Raw genomic sequence first — 16,331 nt, 5'->3', positions numbered from 1 at the left:
GTACTTGTTTAATTAATGCGACAATACGGTTGTTGGTCCTGACCACTGGCTGTATTATTGTCAGGTATGCCTTAAAAATACAGAAAATCGATTTAAAATTTCATTAATTTTATTTTGTGTAAAAAGGTTCGATACTTTTTTTTTCTTAAATACCTTTATATTGTTGTATTGAGTACCTATCCAATAATATATATATATATATTGTTTTTTTGATTTCGCATTCTCTGAACTTTGCTAAGTAATAATGTAAATTGTAATTATATTCATTAATTCGTAATAAAATAAATTCCACTGTCTATTTAACGAAAAAAAATTTTCATAAGCTTTAAGTCTGTAAAACTTTATTACGTTTCATTAAAAACTTTCAAAAAATTTGTGAATGGTTCAACTTCGAGGTCGCTATTATAATTAATATTAACTATTTTCGATGTTTTTTGAACACTTATCGTGAATTTCCTGTCACTCCTAAACTTTAAAAAAATTAAATTTAAAAAGTTTACGATATCTGCTTATATAATATAGCTGTATACATGATACATAATGCATCAATATAGCAATGTCAAGCAAACGAACATAAATAACAAATATCTTATGAATGTATACACAAATTGAAAAGCAAATTTCATTTCAGAATAGATTTTCAATAAAAACAAACTATAATATTATATAAGTTTAAAATAAAATAAAATTATTACTATTGTTATTAATAATCCTATATACACAAGTATTTATAATAAATCCTAAAATCAATTATATAAATAACCGTAGTTTTTAAAAGTTAAATTTATGTATATTGTTATTTTTTTAAACTTATTATGCACATCGAAAATACACCTCTCTTATTCTTTCAAATCAATTGGCTGTCGATATTTATAGTACATAGTACCTAAAACGTGCCGGTTTTGAGAACCAAATTGGTGGACTGATATAAATCAAATTCAAAGTTATTTTTTACTGATTCTGGAAACTTATAACTATAAAGTCTAGGTTAATCTAACACGGTGTAATAACGTATATATTTACGTATTTAATATCTGAAATAGTTATAAATTAATACAATACATTGGATATTGGTAATACCTGAGTAACCGTGTTTTTTGAGGGTTGTATTGAAAATCACATGAGTAGCGGAGTACGTGTTGAACAATCAAATGTATTATTATGTATTTGTATGATGGTGAAATTTATTATAATTATTTGTCTATAATAAAAAAAAATTACTAATTACACGTATAGTATAAGTAGTAAATTGAATAAAAATTATATTTAAAAAAATGTAAAGTCGATTGTAGTTATTTTCTACTTTGAGATCCAACATCCAAACCTGAACATATAATGTTTATGTAAGTAAAGTATATGCTTCATATTCGTTCTAAATACGTATGTATTCTATTCACTGACTGTTATATAAATTACGAGTCGATATGCACTCAGAAAAAAACAAGGCTGTTCACATTTTAGAATAATTGTTTAGGGATACTAACATAAAATTCTTTATCTCGTTTAAAATAAATCATAATATTTATGAGAACTCCAAAAAAATGTTAATCAGATTTGTGTTATGGTTGTTAAAACAAAATAAAGATATTTCTTCCACAAAATTTTTTTTATAGAAAATTCATATCAATTCGTAACAATGTTAAAAAATATTATAAATTCTCTTTTTAGCAAGAAAAATTAATAATAGGATCAAAACATATACATACTATTTAAACATCTAGTTCAGTATAATGTATGATAATATAATATATAATAAGTACACCCACTGCCCAGTGTCCACACATTTTATTCTGTGTAGAACTTTATACGATTTAAAATGCATTTAATAACTCGAATAGAACTTTTTTAGACACTGACGAAGCGCTCAGACATTTATCCTCATGGTAAACTGCTGTTTTTCAAATATTGTACGTCTATTATGTAATATATATAAAACTGCGCAAATGTCTAAATAAAATATAATCGAATTTTCTAGAAAAAGCAGAACTATCGCGGTAATGGTTGCTGACATACGAAACAAGACATTTGTGCGAAATTATGCAAAGCCCAATTATTGTTTACATCAAGATATTTGTGTACATATAACATATACATGACGTGCGTGTAAGCTTGTGACCTAATCTCGTTACACTGCCTTTGCATATCATGTACGAGACTCCACTCCGGTATATTTATGTTTTATTTTCACACAAAAATATTATGTTAACAAAAGAACAAGATAAAATGGAAAAAATAAGAAAATTGTAACACGAATATTATTTTGGTGAAACAAAAAGAAAGTTTTGTGATTTTGTACGCAAAGTTTTTTTCTTCTTCGTGCAATAATCGAAACAATTCAATTCAACGGATAGGTATCTGTATATACACGGGGATATATTTTAAAATTAGATCATAATTGACATTCTATAAAGTTAACAATACTCAAGTACCTAAGTTGTCAGTATGATCAATCTCATATTGATATATATTTGGCTAACAAAGATATTAAATAATATATTTTAGTAGGTACCATTGTTAAAATAAGGTTTTGTTTGAGATGGATCTGAAAATGTAATGAAAATATATGTTAAAAATGTATTATAATTAATCAGTTACTTGATAGAAATTTGAATGGAAATTGAAAACAGCCAGTAACACTGTAATTTAAATTATTCAATAATTTGTGCTTAATTATTTTACAAATGTTTTATTTTCTATACATATTATATTTATATGTCTTTTATTGTAGTACCTATTTAAAATTCGAATTATTACTCAAGTTTCATATATTTAAATACCAAGAAGTAAACTGTATAAAATGTTCAGATTGCAATCTTTAACAATGCAGCTCAATACATAAACGAATATGTTTAATGCAAATTTAAATAGTGAATATACAACTGAAGAACAGTAGCTTTTAAATAATATAACCTATTAATAAATTTCAACAGTTTATGAAATATAGGTATAGATTAAATAAATAAAAGATATTGAAGATGTACTTATATATAAATACGTAATATGTTAGTCATATATCGATTATATTGTATATATTACAGACCGAAGGCATAATTTATGGTAGAAGCGTTACGTGACGTATCCATTACCTAACATAAATCATACGGTTTAATTGTACCTATATTAAATCATAAAATATAATTTTACTAGAATAAATACATAATTTATTGTTTTATTAATTTAAGTTTAATTTAATATTAATTATTATTAGGTAATGGGTATATTATATTTTTATATTCTACCTAAAGTAATAATCGCATTCGTAAGCTATTATATTATTATTTTAGAATAAAATTCAAACAAGAATAAGTAATGTGCCACCACTGCTATTTTATTATAAAAAAAACTTTAATTAAACTGTTATATAATAATATCGAATAAAGTATGATTATGTACTATGTACTACTTCTAAAACTACATTAATATATTATTATTATAATATATACAAAATATACATAGTGTATGTTTCTGTTATTTTGGTTATATTATTTTATTCGTGATAATTCATTTAACAGTTATTATAAATGTATCGTTTAATTATTTAAAAACCTTAAAAAACACAGCTCCATTTGAATTTATAAAATTATAAATGATCAATTTTGTTTGCCATTCACAAGGCAATCAATATAAAGTTGTTGCTTAGATTTATTAGAATGTTATTTTATTAAGTATTATAAAAATAATGTAAAATAAGTAAAGTATAATCTTAATAGTTTACGGTTTCTAAACTGTTTTAATGATTACGGGAAAATGCTTGAAAGATAAATCGTAATAAGATTATATTCAATATTGTATAATATCAAATTGTATGTAGTACATAATTTGTTCGGGATTTAAAAATGTTTTTTGTTGTTGTTGTTAAAATAATATCTCAATTACTAACCAAATATTAATACGTTAATATACGTATTCATAGGTACTATAAACCATTATACCAATCATGACATTATTACCATAATCACCAACTATATTCAATACTTAAATTTGTTATATCAACACAAATTCAACGTCTACAAAAAAGCTATTTTTCCGGATGCCAAGTATGCAACATCTCATAGATGTCATATTATGTATTATAATAATTATAATTATAATCAATCCTTACCTGTTGAATGGAGACCAGCCGTGTCCTTTGACAGCTGATACTTTGACTGCTGTCCATCGGGCTTAGAATTCATCGCGAGGGTGGTCGGCTGTATCTGAAAACAGTTAAAAGAGAAAAAACGGGTTTCAAAATATTCACGATCATATTATTACATTTTCTAATCATTTAACTTGATAATATGCGCATGTGCAAGATGCACAAAAGGCTCGTGAGTGAGATATGTGGTGAGGGAGTGATAGCGTTGGGTGTAGCGTACTTACACAATATAATAATATTATAATATTATATACGTTGTCATTGCGTTTAACGTGTGCCTGCAAAAGTTTATGTATATATACACGTCGTCATGGCGCGGAAGGACTTGATGAGACGTATAATAGTTTACCATGAGAGATGCCTGATATATACTTAAATGATTGCTAATAAAAAATAAAACAAAACTTACAATATGAAATTTAAAAAAAACTCATAATAAACAATACGATAACAACAATAAATATAATAATAATAAAAATAACAATTCGTTACACCAGGAAAATAAACCTAGGTTTAAAGTTTAAATGTATGGAAAATAATAATATGCTTGTGTCAGTGACAGTGGTGTCATTTGGAGTGGGCGAAGGAGAGTATTAACGAGGTTGATGAGTTAGGAATTTTATCATGTTGTTGGCGAGATTGGGATTTATACTTAATATTAATATTACCAAATATATTGTATACAGATTAATTTCAAAGTTACATATATTAGGTATATCATAAGTTACATTGTTACATACATAAACAATTTAGTGATTGACAATCTTCGTTATTATTATAACTATCAAATAAAATATAAACATATATTATATCATACATTGATTTCGTATAATTTATCTATGACTATATCATCATCATGTTTTACTTTTAAAAAGAAGATGATAATACGTGTCTAAAAACAGATATCTATCTGTACTAACGATTATTGTGCGACTAACATTAGGAGCATACCTCTTAAACTGGAGACGAAAACGTTAAAAGCAGAACATTTTTTTTTGTATTTTAAATTATTATATTATTTTAAAATGGGAAATGACGCCACTGAAAACACGGTGGACCAACGGTTCAATTTTTTGAAACGACTATTGTATAGTATAAATTATAATATTATTACATAATAATAATAATAATAATAATAATAATATAATAATTATAATACGGTCGTTGCAGCAGTAGACCGTTTTCCTGCCGCCGACGACGATGAATCGCGTATTTACCGGATTATTCGAGAGCGTATTTCGCTGCAGAGACGGCAGTAAGTCGTGTCGTTGCGGCTAGACGATGATCAAGACTTGTGGAGGTGACCAGTGACGGCGGTGATGCGAGTCAGTGGAGTGCGCTCGAAGACGGCAGTCGGCTGCAGACGAGCGAATGCCGTCGGAATGGATTTCGCCGGAGAGAAAACAGGGCACGCAGCGTCGACAGTTCCCCCCCGCGAGGTCCCGGTCGCAACCGTCCTAGTCAGACCTACCGAGGCCCGGCGTAGGCGTGCGGGCCACGCGCGCGCGCGCACGTTAACCGCCTTCCCACGGGCGCGAGTCCGCCTTCAACCCCTTCAACTCCCCGATGAATCCCCCCGGAAAAGTCCCCCTCCGACCAGTCACCGGTCGCGTTTACCCCCTTTTCGTCCGCTCTAATAACGGCGGAAGTGGCGGCGGGCCTATAGATATAATATTATACGGACTAATACAATATCGATTAGTAGGCAGAACGCGAGATTCGAGCCGTGGGACAATTTTTTTTTCACCGCCCATCCTATTAACGCGTATTATACTTGCAGGCCTATATTATATTCACGTAGAATGACCGAATGACCGAAATATAAACACGAAATTGACGCTCTAATATAATTTATCGGTGGTGAATTTATTTAACTATATTATTATAAAAAATATTTTGTCACCAACGCGAACTTCATATTATTATCATATATATATACTTATAATTTTATGAAACGCGTGGGGAGAAAAAAAAGGGGTGAACTAGCGAACGAATTAATGGACGCGTATACCCTGTCGCCTGTCGCCTGTGGTCGAACGCGCAATAATTTATACAAACTGAAAAAAATACAAAATAACTAAATACACGAGTAATAGAAAATAATATGATAATTTTGGAAATTTCACTCAGAATTACTATATAACAGTATATTAATAAAGGTACTATCAGAGTAATAGGGCTGGTCTTAAGTTTTTTTCCACTCTAGGACTCTCATTTCACAAAAATCTAATTTAAACTGCTCTTATTTTATAGTTAAATTGTTTGTGGGGGAGGGGGTATAAAAAAAATAATAAAGTAGATATAAATCATATTTATAATCGATATTATACTATACACTACTATACATTAAAAAAAAATTGAAACAAATTTAAATACAATATCCAAAATATAATATCATAATATGATATTATTATCAAATGAACATTTATTTTGTAAGCAAAATAGGTCAGCTAACCTTTTCATATGCATAATCATTCAATATATTTTTAACTAAGGATTTTAATATAAATTATAACAAGTTCACCTGATGAGCCCGTCGGCCCTACACAAACATTGATAAAATGATACGAAATGCTACAGCTACGTTTGGTAAAAATTATTATTATTTACAATAAATGTTAACACTTCCAATATAGGGCAGTTTAATAATTCTGACACTGCTATTCTAATTCATTCGTAATATGTATTACATCACTATAATATCTGTGTGTTGGAGTAAAACCTTTATATATCAGCCGTGAACTTTAACTCTCTCGAATAGCTCACAGACATAATAACGTGAGGTACGCGATTATAATAATTAAGAGTCATGAACCTTATTAATTTTTAGTTTGCACTCATAAAATTAATCGCAGAAAATATATAAATAAAACAATAAAACAAGAATATTCTTTATTTTAAAATAACTATTTTATAAAATCTAATTTATTGTTATATTAATAAATAGTATTCCTTACAATATAATATATCGATTTATTCAATTTTAAAATGAAAAGAATCTTGAACACGCCTTTGGCCGAAATTATAAATGAAAAATGGTGGTATCACAAACTAAGAAGACAATAGAGAAAACGATGCAAAAATAAAGAATATTTGTAAAAATCTTTGTAGCAGAAAAGTGGAAAACAAAAAATTTAAAGTTAAGTTAATTTGATCCTCGGTGTGTTCTTGAAGGGCTATTTCAATAAATAGTAAAAAAAAAAATATTCTTTTGTTTGTCAACAAATCTTTTTCTTTGCAAACATTTTACGGTTTATTAGAAATTGGAATAATTTTTGCAATGAAGTGGTTTATACAGATTAATGAAGTTTCGTAATTACAAATTAGACATAGAGAAGCAGCGCGTTTTGGAAAATTCTACAACTACAAGTTCCACAATAGTAGCGGTTCATTTAAAATAAAATAAAACATAATAATAACTTCATTGCCATTTTAATATAACCATAGAAGTGGTTTATGGACAAAATAATATTATAAGACGTATGGTTATAAATTATAATATAATGTCTATTTTTTCCAGATAATTATTATTTGGTCATTATGTACAATACTTGGACCATATAGATGTTTTGCCTCCTTGATGACTAAAATTAATCTCTGCGCATAATTCTCGATTTCATATATTGCTTGTTCACAAAATCAAGTAAAATTTATTAATACATCACGAATCAAATGTATACTGAAATAAAGTAAATTATTGTTCTAAATGAAAATAATGCGAATAACTTGTGATATTTCTTTTGCGTTTAATAAAATTTGAGACAACTATACTTGTACCTATTCAAATTATAAATACAATTTCGAAATAATATTATGTACTATAATATTATTACACATCGCTTTTCCGGTGGAACAATGACATAAGTGCAAATTTAATTGTTCTTCAGAAAACTAAATTAAAATTTTTTTTTAATGGTTCGTATTATTTAGGACCTAAGAAATAGTCTAAGAAAAATAAACGGTCATTTTTATAATGTCAAATTTAGTGTAGTTTTAGATATTATATTTTGTATTACTGTTTTATAAATAATCATATTAATAATGTTTAAAATTAATAAACGGACATTTTAAGTATTAAATTCTTCTTTCAAACTAATTAGTTATTTTAAAGTGTAAATTTTGTTAATATTATTTACCTTTATGTTATGGACAATGGAATTCACATTCTAAAACTATTGTTGCTAAATTCGGTTTCTGAACGTTAAGCAAGAATTAGTTCTTTGTTAAAAAAAATAACGTTTTATTTTTATGGAATTATTAATATTTAATAGGTACTTTATAGTTTATTAGCTATAAATAGATTATAATACCTATTGTATTTGATTATTTTCAATATTTGAATAATCAAAACATTCAGTATAGTAACACGGTTTAGCATTAAAACAAGTTATACTAACATAGTTTTACTACTCTTATTTAGTATTTTACTTTTTGATTGTGACTTTATCATAGTAAACGAACAAATTCTGTGATTAAATTAGAATAATGCGATTTAACACTTCACAGGTGACGCTATAAACAATAAATTGTCAATTTATTTACATATTTCATTGTCGAATAATTTGAAACGCCTAATGAATTGTTCTTGTACTAGTATTTTACGCGTGGTTTAGTAACATTTTATTTATGAAATGTGATTCTGTGATATAAGTAGGTACCTATCGTAAATATGGATTAAAAATGGATTATTATTTATAGATTTGTTTTTGCATAATATTTTTATAATAAAATAGATAGTATTTTAATCTTCTATTGTGAAGAAATCTAAGACCTAATATAACAGTATTATTGTATCAGCCGATAATTGAAATCGTTATTCCGTAGCCGTTTCCCGAGGCCAGTTCTCGCACCAATAGCGGACGGATCTAATGTTTAATTTTTGAAGGGGCAAAAGTACAAAATAATTTATAACATCTACACAATGTCTCACAGTATTTATATTTTATAATTTATTTTACACAACAAATTCGATAAACGACGCTTAATTTTATTTGACAATGCGGTCTATGATTGATTGTATTAATTTATTTACATTTTAATATTTAGTTCCCAATGACCTAGGTACAATATGTAATTAACAATAATAATTTTTCTTGTGAAGAAACAGATTTTTTGTAGATATTGTGAATTGTAGTGATTTTATTTCATATAACATTGATTAGGTAATAATTTTTAAGAAACAAAATGATTTAACAATAATTGTTATATTTATTAAACATACACGAAACGTCGAACTGCCAAAAATGTACAATAAGTAATAGCACATTACATGTAGGATATAGATACTAAAGATTGTCATGATATACTCATAGGTCGAGTTGTATATTGTTATATAAAATTAATTTAATCGTTTAAATTGAACGGTCGCAATGCTAATCCAATCAATGTTCACAAGAACTATAATGATAAAGAAGCGTAATTACTAATGCGCTATTACTAATTGACTAGCGAGAAGCTTTCAGAGTTGTAATTTTACAATGTTTACAATAAACGTGCGTATAGAAATAATTGTATCCTGTAATTCTGAAAATATGAATATCTATGAAGTCCACTACTGCATTGTAGTGGATAAACACAGTTTAAAATATAGGAAAATTACGGGGATTGAGAGAGGAGGTCCCCCTTTGCCTCCTGGATGCGCTACTGTCCCATACCCAGATGAACGCATGATTAATCTATCCAACGTAACCCGCGAATAAGTAAAATTTAGTTTCGTTCAAATTATATTATGTTGTGCAGCGTGATACATAATATATATAGAGTATCTACTCGTATATAATATGCGTTTTTTTTTCCGATGACAGCATTCGCGCCAACAACAATAACAATATATTATAACGACGCCGTCGGCGAGGACTTGCAGCAACAGCGAATATAATTTATTTGTTGCAAATACTGTACCACACACTGTCTGAAAGGGTTGGATGCGAGTAGTGGGATTTCTGAAGAGGGGGGAGGGTATTGCGGAGGCGTGATCTGGCAACGGCTGGCTATTCGCCTTTTGGCACGTATTAACATTTTTTAACAAAACTTTCCGAAGAATTGGCAATAGTAGACGTCGACGTCGTGACACTAAGCGATTTTTCTTCTTGACTTTTGCCCATTTTCTGAACATGTTAGCCTCTCAACCACCTCTCTTCAACGCACATCATATATTACTACCCGATCAGGTGGCCTATATTTCATATTGTACAGACGTACAGTGTACTCATCCAATAAACCTCTGTCACCCTCGCAAACGTCTCCAACTGTATTATATATTTTTATTTACGAGTATACGAGTATAATATATACCGTTCGACATAAGCGGAAAGTCACATTTTTAAAATGGCGCGGTGGCCGTAAATCTGTGTGCAAATTATGTTTTATATTGTATACATAATACATATATCATATAATTACGGGGTGATCCATTTAACCTAACTTAACGTAATAAGACACTCATTATTAAAGACCAGATTCTGCATATAATGAATGTTCATATTTTTATAAGCAATTACATGCAGTAAATGGATTTTCATCGATCATACTTAAATAAATAAAATGTACATTTTTACTTTGCAAATTTTCCATTAAAACGCATTGTTTGCATAATACTTAATATATTTATATTATTAATTTTATTTATTTGTTTTATTATACAATTATCGTGGATAAATGTATTCCACAACACAAAAATTAAAAAAAATATAATATTATGTTTCCGTACATCATTATTAGTTGGTAGGTAATTCATTGCATATCTATTTGTTTTCAGATGGTATATTTTTATTTTATCTACTGTGTCTAATATTATCATCAATACTGCAGAACAGTCAGAACACATACCGCTGTGTAAATTACAAAATACCAATTCCCGGTATTTTTTTAGAAAAATATACCAATTTATCTGATGAAAGTACCCTTAAGAAGAATTATCTGCCATCATAATGAGTCATTATAAAACATTAACAATATTGCAAATATATTTCTTTTGCTTTTTGTATAACTTTGAGGCTTTGGTTTTACAAAACAACATTTTTGTTTTTTAACCACTCAAGATTACGTAAAAAAAATATTTTCAATAACGTTAATAGCCTTTAAAATAATGAATGACTTACGTTAAATGGATTATCCGGTTAGTGTATCATAACCAGTATTTTCAAACTGTATGTAACTTATATGTAAGTCAACAATTTGTAAAAAAAAAAAAAAGAAGGAATAAAATCACACAATCACACTCAACGCTAACCATTAAGTAATGTTATATGTTTCTGGTATGTATATAACGAACATTGCATACATTTGTAACCTGAAAGTTTTTTAATATTTTCATGTTTTTACTGGTCGATCTGACAATAAATAAAACAATACTATTTCATAGTAGCTACATATTTTAACTAAAACCAACAACTATATGTTAAATTGTATTTTTGATGATATACGACAATAATGCTACCATTCAGCCATTGTAATAACTATTATAAGGAGTGATGGAATTCGATTCCGTACTCCGTAATACCTATAAAGCATTATTATATATTTATATCACAATATATCTGTGTTTATAAGATAACGGCTGACCTTTGAAAAACATAATATGTTTATAAGTTAAAGTTAAGGTATTAATAAATAATATTAGATATTAGCCTAATATAAGGTCACAGTTTTATTTTACATAAGAATTTGGTAATTTTAATTCATAGAAGTTCTAAATAAATATCTTATAGAAAATTTGTTAGATAAATTAACTTTAAGTCATAATATTATACAGAATAAAAGATATTTATACTTAATTTTATTTTTAAATAATATAACGTGTTATTGTATCTAATGTATCTAGACAATTACCAAAAATATTAGATATAGTATAATATTAAAACTAAGTTACTACACTATAACTAAGGAATACATATAATGAGATTTGAAGCTAATTTAGTTGCATATATCAATTTTTTAAGGACATAAATGTTAAATTGCATCTAGTACGTTATGTCGTTATGACTTATGATGGTATGTTATTTTAGCACACGTAAATACTGTTGACGTTAATCTTTAAAAATATTATACACTTGCTACGTTTGATTTTTTATGATTATACCATTCATTTTTTACGCAACTAACCATTATCAAGTTAGCTTTGTTTTAAAGCTCAGTAGAATAGATTTCTAAGTCAGTTAACTCAAAAAGTAAAATAGGTGTGTGGTTCAAATTTGTAACTAGTTACAAGTGTGTAAAAAATAAAATAGTACTTATATGCTGTTTTCAGATTTTTTTCTATATGTCAGACAGTCAACAATACGCTAATAAATATTGATAATGATTAATAATATTTTATAAAACAAATTGCTATTTTATTAAAATTAATATATTCCTTTACGATGACCATTGCGTTTTCTAAAAGCTTAATTGAAGATTTGAAAATATTTTGAAAATCATCATAACATATAAATAATTATCTTACTCACTGGTTTTAGGCTCTAGGTTTAGTTATACCTTTGAATGGCTTGATGGAATGGACAACATGTAAAAAAAATATTTAGTCTAATCTTTAAAAAAAGTTTGAAAATATCTCTTATTATAAAACGTTTATATTGGATAATCTATGATACCAAATGGTTGTATGTTATATTTAAAGTAATATAGGTATAATAGATATTTTATTTGAATTTTAAATGTGCTTTTATTGGTTTATTTTTAATAGAATAAAATATAATTAGTTAAAAATATTTGAACCAAAAAAAGGAAATTTTAAAGCTGTTATTTTCTGTTAATGTTTCAAAAATATATTTTTCATTATAGAAATTCGAATAAAAATAAAATACATAAATATGCCCCGAGTTACAATGAAAAATAGTAGGGAAAAGCTGTAGGAATGAGAGGATGAAAGGATTTAAAATTCCCCTAACATTAATTTATCAAAAAATATTTTTCTGTGGTTTTTTTATATGATTATTGATGAAGATATTTTTTTCAAAATAACTCATAAAGCATACTTTGTATGATATCAAGCGTACTATTCATTGCTGTAGAGACTATTTACCAATACTGATATTATGTTTATCTTGTATTACTTATAAATGTTATATCAGCTAAATTTAGAGTTATTAGTGCATTTTATTATTTAGATACAATAATAAAAATTATTTAAATATTTTGTATGCTATACGTACCTATTTCCTATGGCATTGCTGCATTTTAAATTGTTTTGTCATGGATGCATATACTGTAAAGACTAATACTCTACAGCTCATTAATTGAGTTAGTAACTGAAGAGTCAAGAACTCATCGATATGATAAAAGATATACGTTTCTTACATAAATGGGTGCATATAAGCGTTATATAAAAATTTAATTTTAAAACAATATAAGTATAAGAGTAGAATTAGGTTATCGCCAAGGTTAGTTATTTATTAAAAGCGCGGGCTGGTAGCTCATATTGGTTACGTTACATAATTATACATTTATACCATTAACTTATATTCATAGTATATATAATTTTGAAATATTAAACATCACAAATAATGAAATTGAAATTTTACAAGACGGTATTTATAAGGATGATAAAAATATGGTTTTATATTATATAAATTAATCTTAAATGTTATTTACTGTTTACATGTTTGTTATGTGAAAAAATATATCTTTAATTTGCATGAAATTTTCAATTTAAATTGAGGTGGCAAAGAATTTAACAATTTTTTTTTTAAACCAATTGAATTTTTTAACAATCATCCTAAAATTGTATGAATTGTTATGCAATTTTAAGTATTTTTTTTTATTGCTCAAAATTAAATTTAAATAATTTAATTATGTCTGAAAACCTACAAATACAAAAAAAAAAAATACCTAAAACTGTTGAAAAATTCAATAATTTTAATCGAAACTTTATCGAGTTGTCATTTAGTCAATTTTGGTTTTAGAGCTATGGTAAAAATGATTAAATTTACTTAAAAAATGTCGGTCTGTCTAAATTTTTTATTAAAAGTAAATTTTGTTTTTTGAAATAAATGCATGTTGTGTTGTGCATGAGCACAATAAAAGAGTTAACAATTTTAAAATGTGTATTTAGGCATTCCCTATCTCCTCCCGAAAACCGCATATCAATCCGATGTCACTGGACAGAATAATTTAATGTTACCTACCTTTAAAAGAGATCACACTGTATTTTTAATTGTATATTTTATTAAAGTGTAATTATAAATATATTTCTTACTAAAATGTATTAATAGTATTTTATAATATACAGTGTTTATATATATAGGTAAGGTTTAATCCTTAACCTATAGTTAAAGAGATAATAACTTTTGTAGTTATGTCTATACAGTGAAACCTCCATATAGTGGATAGTCATGAGGAATTATAAAATGTCCACTATAGTAGGTTGTCCACCATTGAGAAAACCTCTACATAGAAGACATTTGTGAAAAATTACTAAATGTCTACTATAGAGAGATGCTGTAGAAAATTGATTATACGTATAGATACATACATATTACATATACATTGAAATATTAATTTATTATATTATTTATTATATAATAAGTATTTATTTAAAAATGTATAAAAATGTTTAATGTCTATGTACAATTAGAAAACTCTGTAATCTTTTTTGGAGTAAATTTTTTCTGCTCATCAGAGTGAATTTGCAAATTGGCTACCATTTGTCATTTTTCGAATAAGAAAACCATTAAGATAAGATAAAATATGAACGTATGAAATATATAATAGATAAGTATGGTATTTTAAATTTTTATTACTTAAACATTAATTTTGACATGTATTGTGTCCATTTATGAGAAGTAATTTTTAATTTTGGTACAAGTTTTTATTGTCGTCCACGTCCATTATTAGGAGTGTCCTCTATTAAGAGGTTATAACTTCTATTATTTACATACATTTTTGCCGGGGAATTTAAAAATGTCCACTATTTGGGAGGGTCCACTATTGAGAGGTGTCCATTAATAGAGGTTTTACTGTATATTGTTTCAAAATAATTATAATATTGTATGTAAATTGAAGAGAAAATAGTTTAGTTAACACTTTACTAATCGTATTAGTAACATATCGATGATCACAGATATATTTAAGTTTGTACTTAATTCAAAGACTAAAGATATCTAAACTATATGCTTTAATAATTAAGGATCTAGTTCGTTAATTTTGAAATATTTCGTACAGTAAGGTTTACTTCGTGTTAAATTTGAAAGAGTCTTTTTTTTTTAATTACTCATCATTACAAAAATATTGTTATTTAAAAAATCAGTAAAAATATAGACGAACAAGCCTCACATTGAATATTTTCAACGTGTCCAAGTTTTAGTAATATCTGATCAGAAATAAAGAAACAATGCAATTTTTATTTTGGTTTTATTAGTATATTCAAAGGACACGATGCATGTATGTATTGTCTCTGTTTTACATACTAACAAATAAAATAGCTAAATAGCGTTCAGCAGAATCAGTTGTAATATTATGGAAAATTGATCTGTTACAAAATTTAAAATACCTAAGGACATATTATTATCTATTTATCTGTATTCCCTCATTGGATATAAAAAAATATTATAGTTAACATTATTCTAAATACTTGTAATTATAACTTATAAGTACGTATTTACTTGTTTCCAATTAAAAATTTAAAAAATGAGGTAAAGAACAACCAGATAATACTTTACCTTTAAATTACATAGTGGATCAATTTAATATTTACTGTAATATTAAAACTAATAGATTCTGGTGGTTCTACTTAATTTAAATTTGCTATTATATTATTGTTCAGATCTGTAAGACAGAAAAAAACACATATGGAGCAACGTCTTCTTAAACAAAACATGTGGTCAAACAAAAATTCAGGTGGATGGTTTGTTCCACTATTGTTATTTGTTACATATTTGTTACTATTATTTATTTAGTGGATAATTTTTTGTACTTAATTTAAAGCTCAAAAATATAAAATACTTTCATAAATTATAAATTTTGATAAATAAATAATAATTATTAATGTTACTAATTTAAGTAAAGAAAATCTCAAACCTAAGAATAAAGTGCCAAGGGTTAACCTAACCTTACCTATAAGAAAAAAAAGGGAGTTACCATGCTTGGAAAATCATCTTATATATATATATCTTATAAATATATAAACATTTTTTTAATTGAAACAAAAAGTTTAAAAATAATACAATTTACAACGAAAAACTACTTTTTGATAATT

At 26.6% G+C, this 16,331-nt stretch overlaps 1 protein-coding gene across 1 annotated transcript in view; it reads right to left on the bottom strand.

Moving 5' to 3' along the window:
• LOC113555700 (glutamate decarboxylase-like) overlaps positions 1–5,599 on the bottom strand; it is a 30,844-nt gene extending 25,245 nt beyond the window's left edge. Inside the window, exons 1-2 of the mRNA XM_026960213.1 lie at positions 5,298–5,599; positions 4,103–4,196 (exon numbers count right to left, since the gene is read on the bottom strand). Of these exons, the coding sequence (XP_026816014.1) occupies positions 4,103–4,175 (73 nt within the window). The 5' untranslated portion in view covers positions 4,176–4,196; positions 5,298–5,599. The remainder of the gene's footprint in view (positions 1–4,102; positions 4,197–5,297) is intronic.
• Positions 5,600–16,331: the final 10,732 nt, after the last annotated feature.

Source organism: Rhopalosiphum maidis, chromosome 3, assembly GCF_003676215.2.
Source record: "Rhopalosiphum maidis isolate BTI-1 chromosome 3, ASM367621v3, whole genome shotgun sequence".
Classification (NCBI taxonomy): Eukaryota; Metazoa; Arthropoda; class Insecta; order Hemiptera; family Aphididae; genus Rhopalosiphum; species Rhopalosiphum maidis.
Note: the sequence above shows the minus strand (reverse complement) of the source record. Positions and strands in the feature narration are given on the sequence as shown.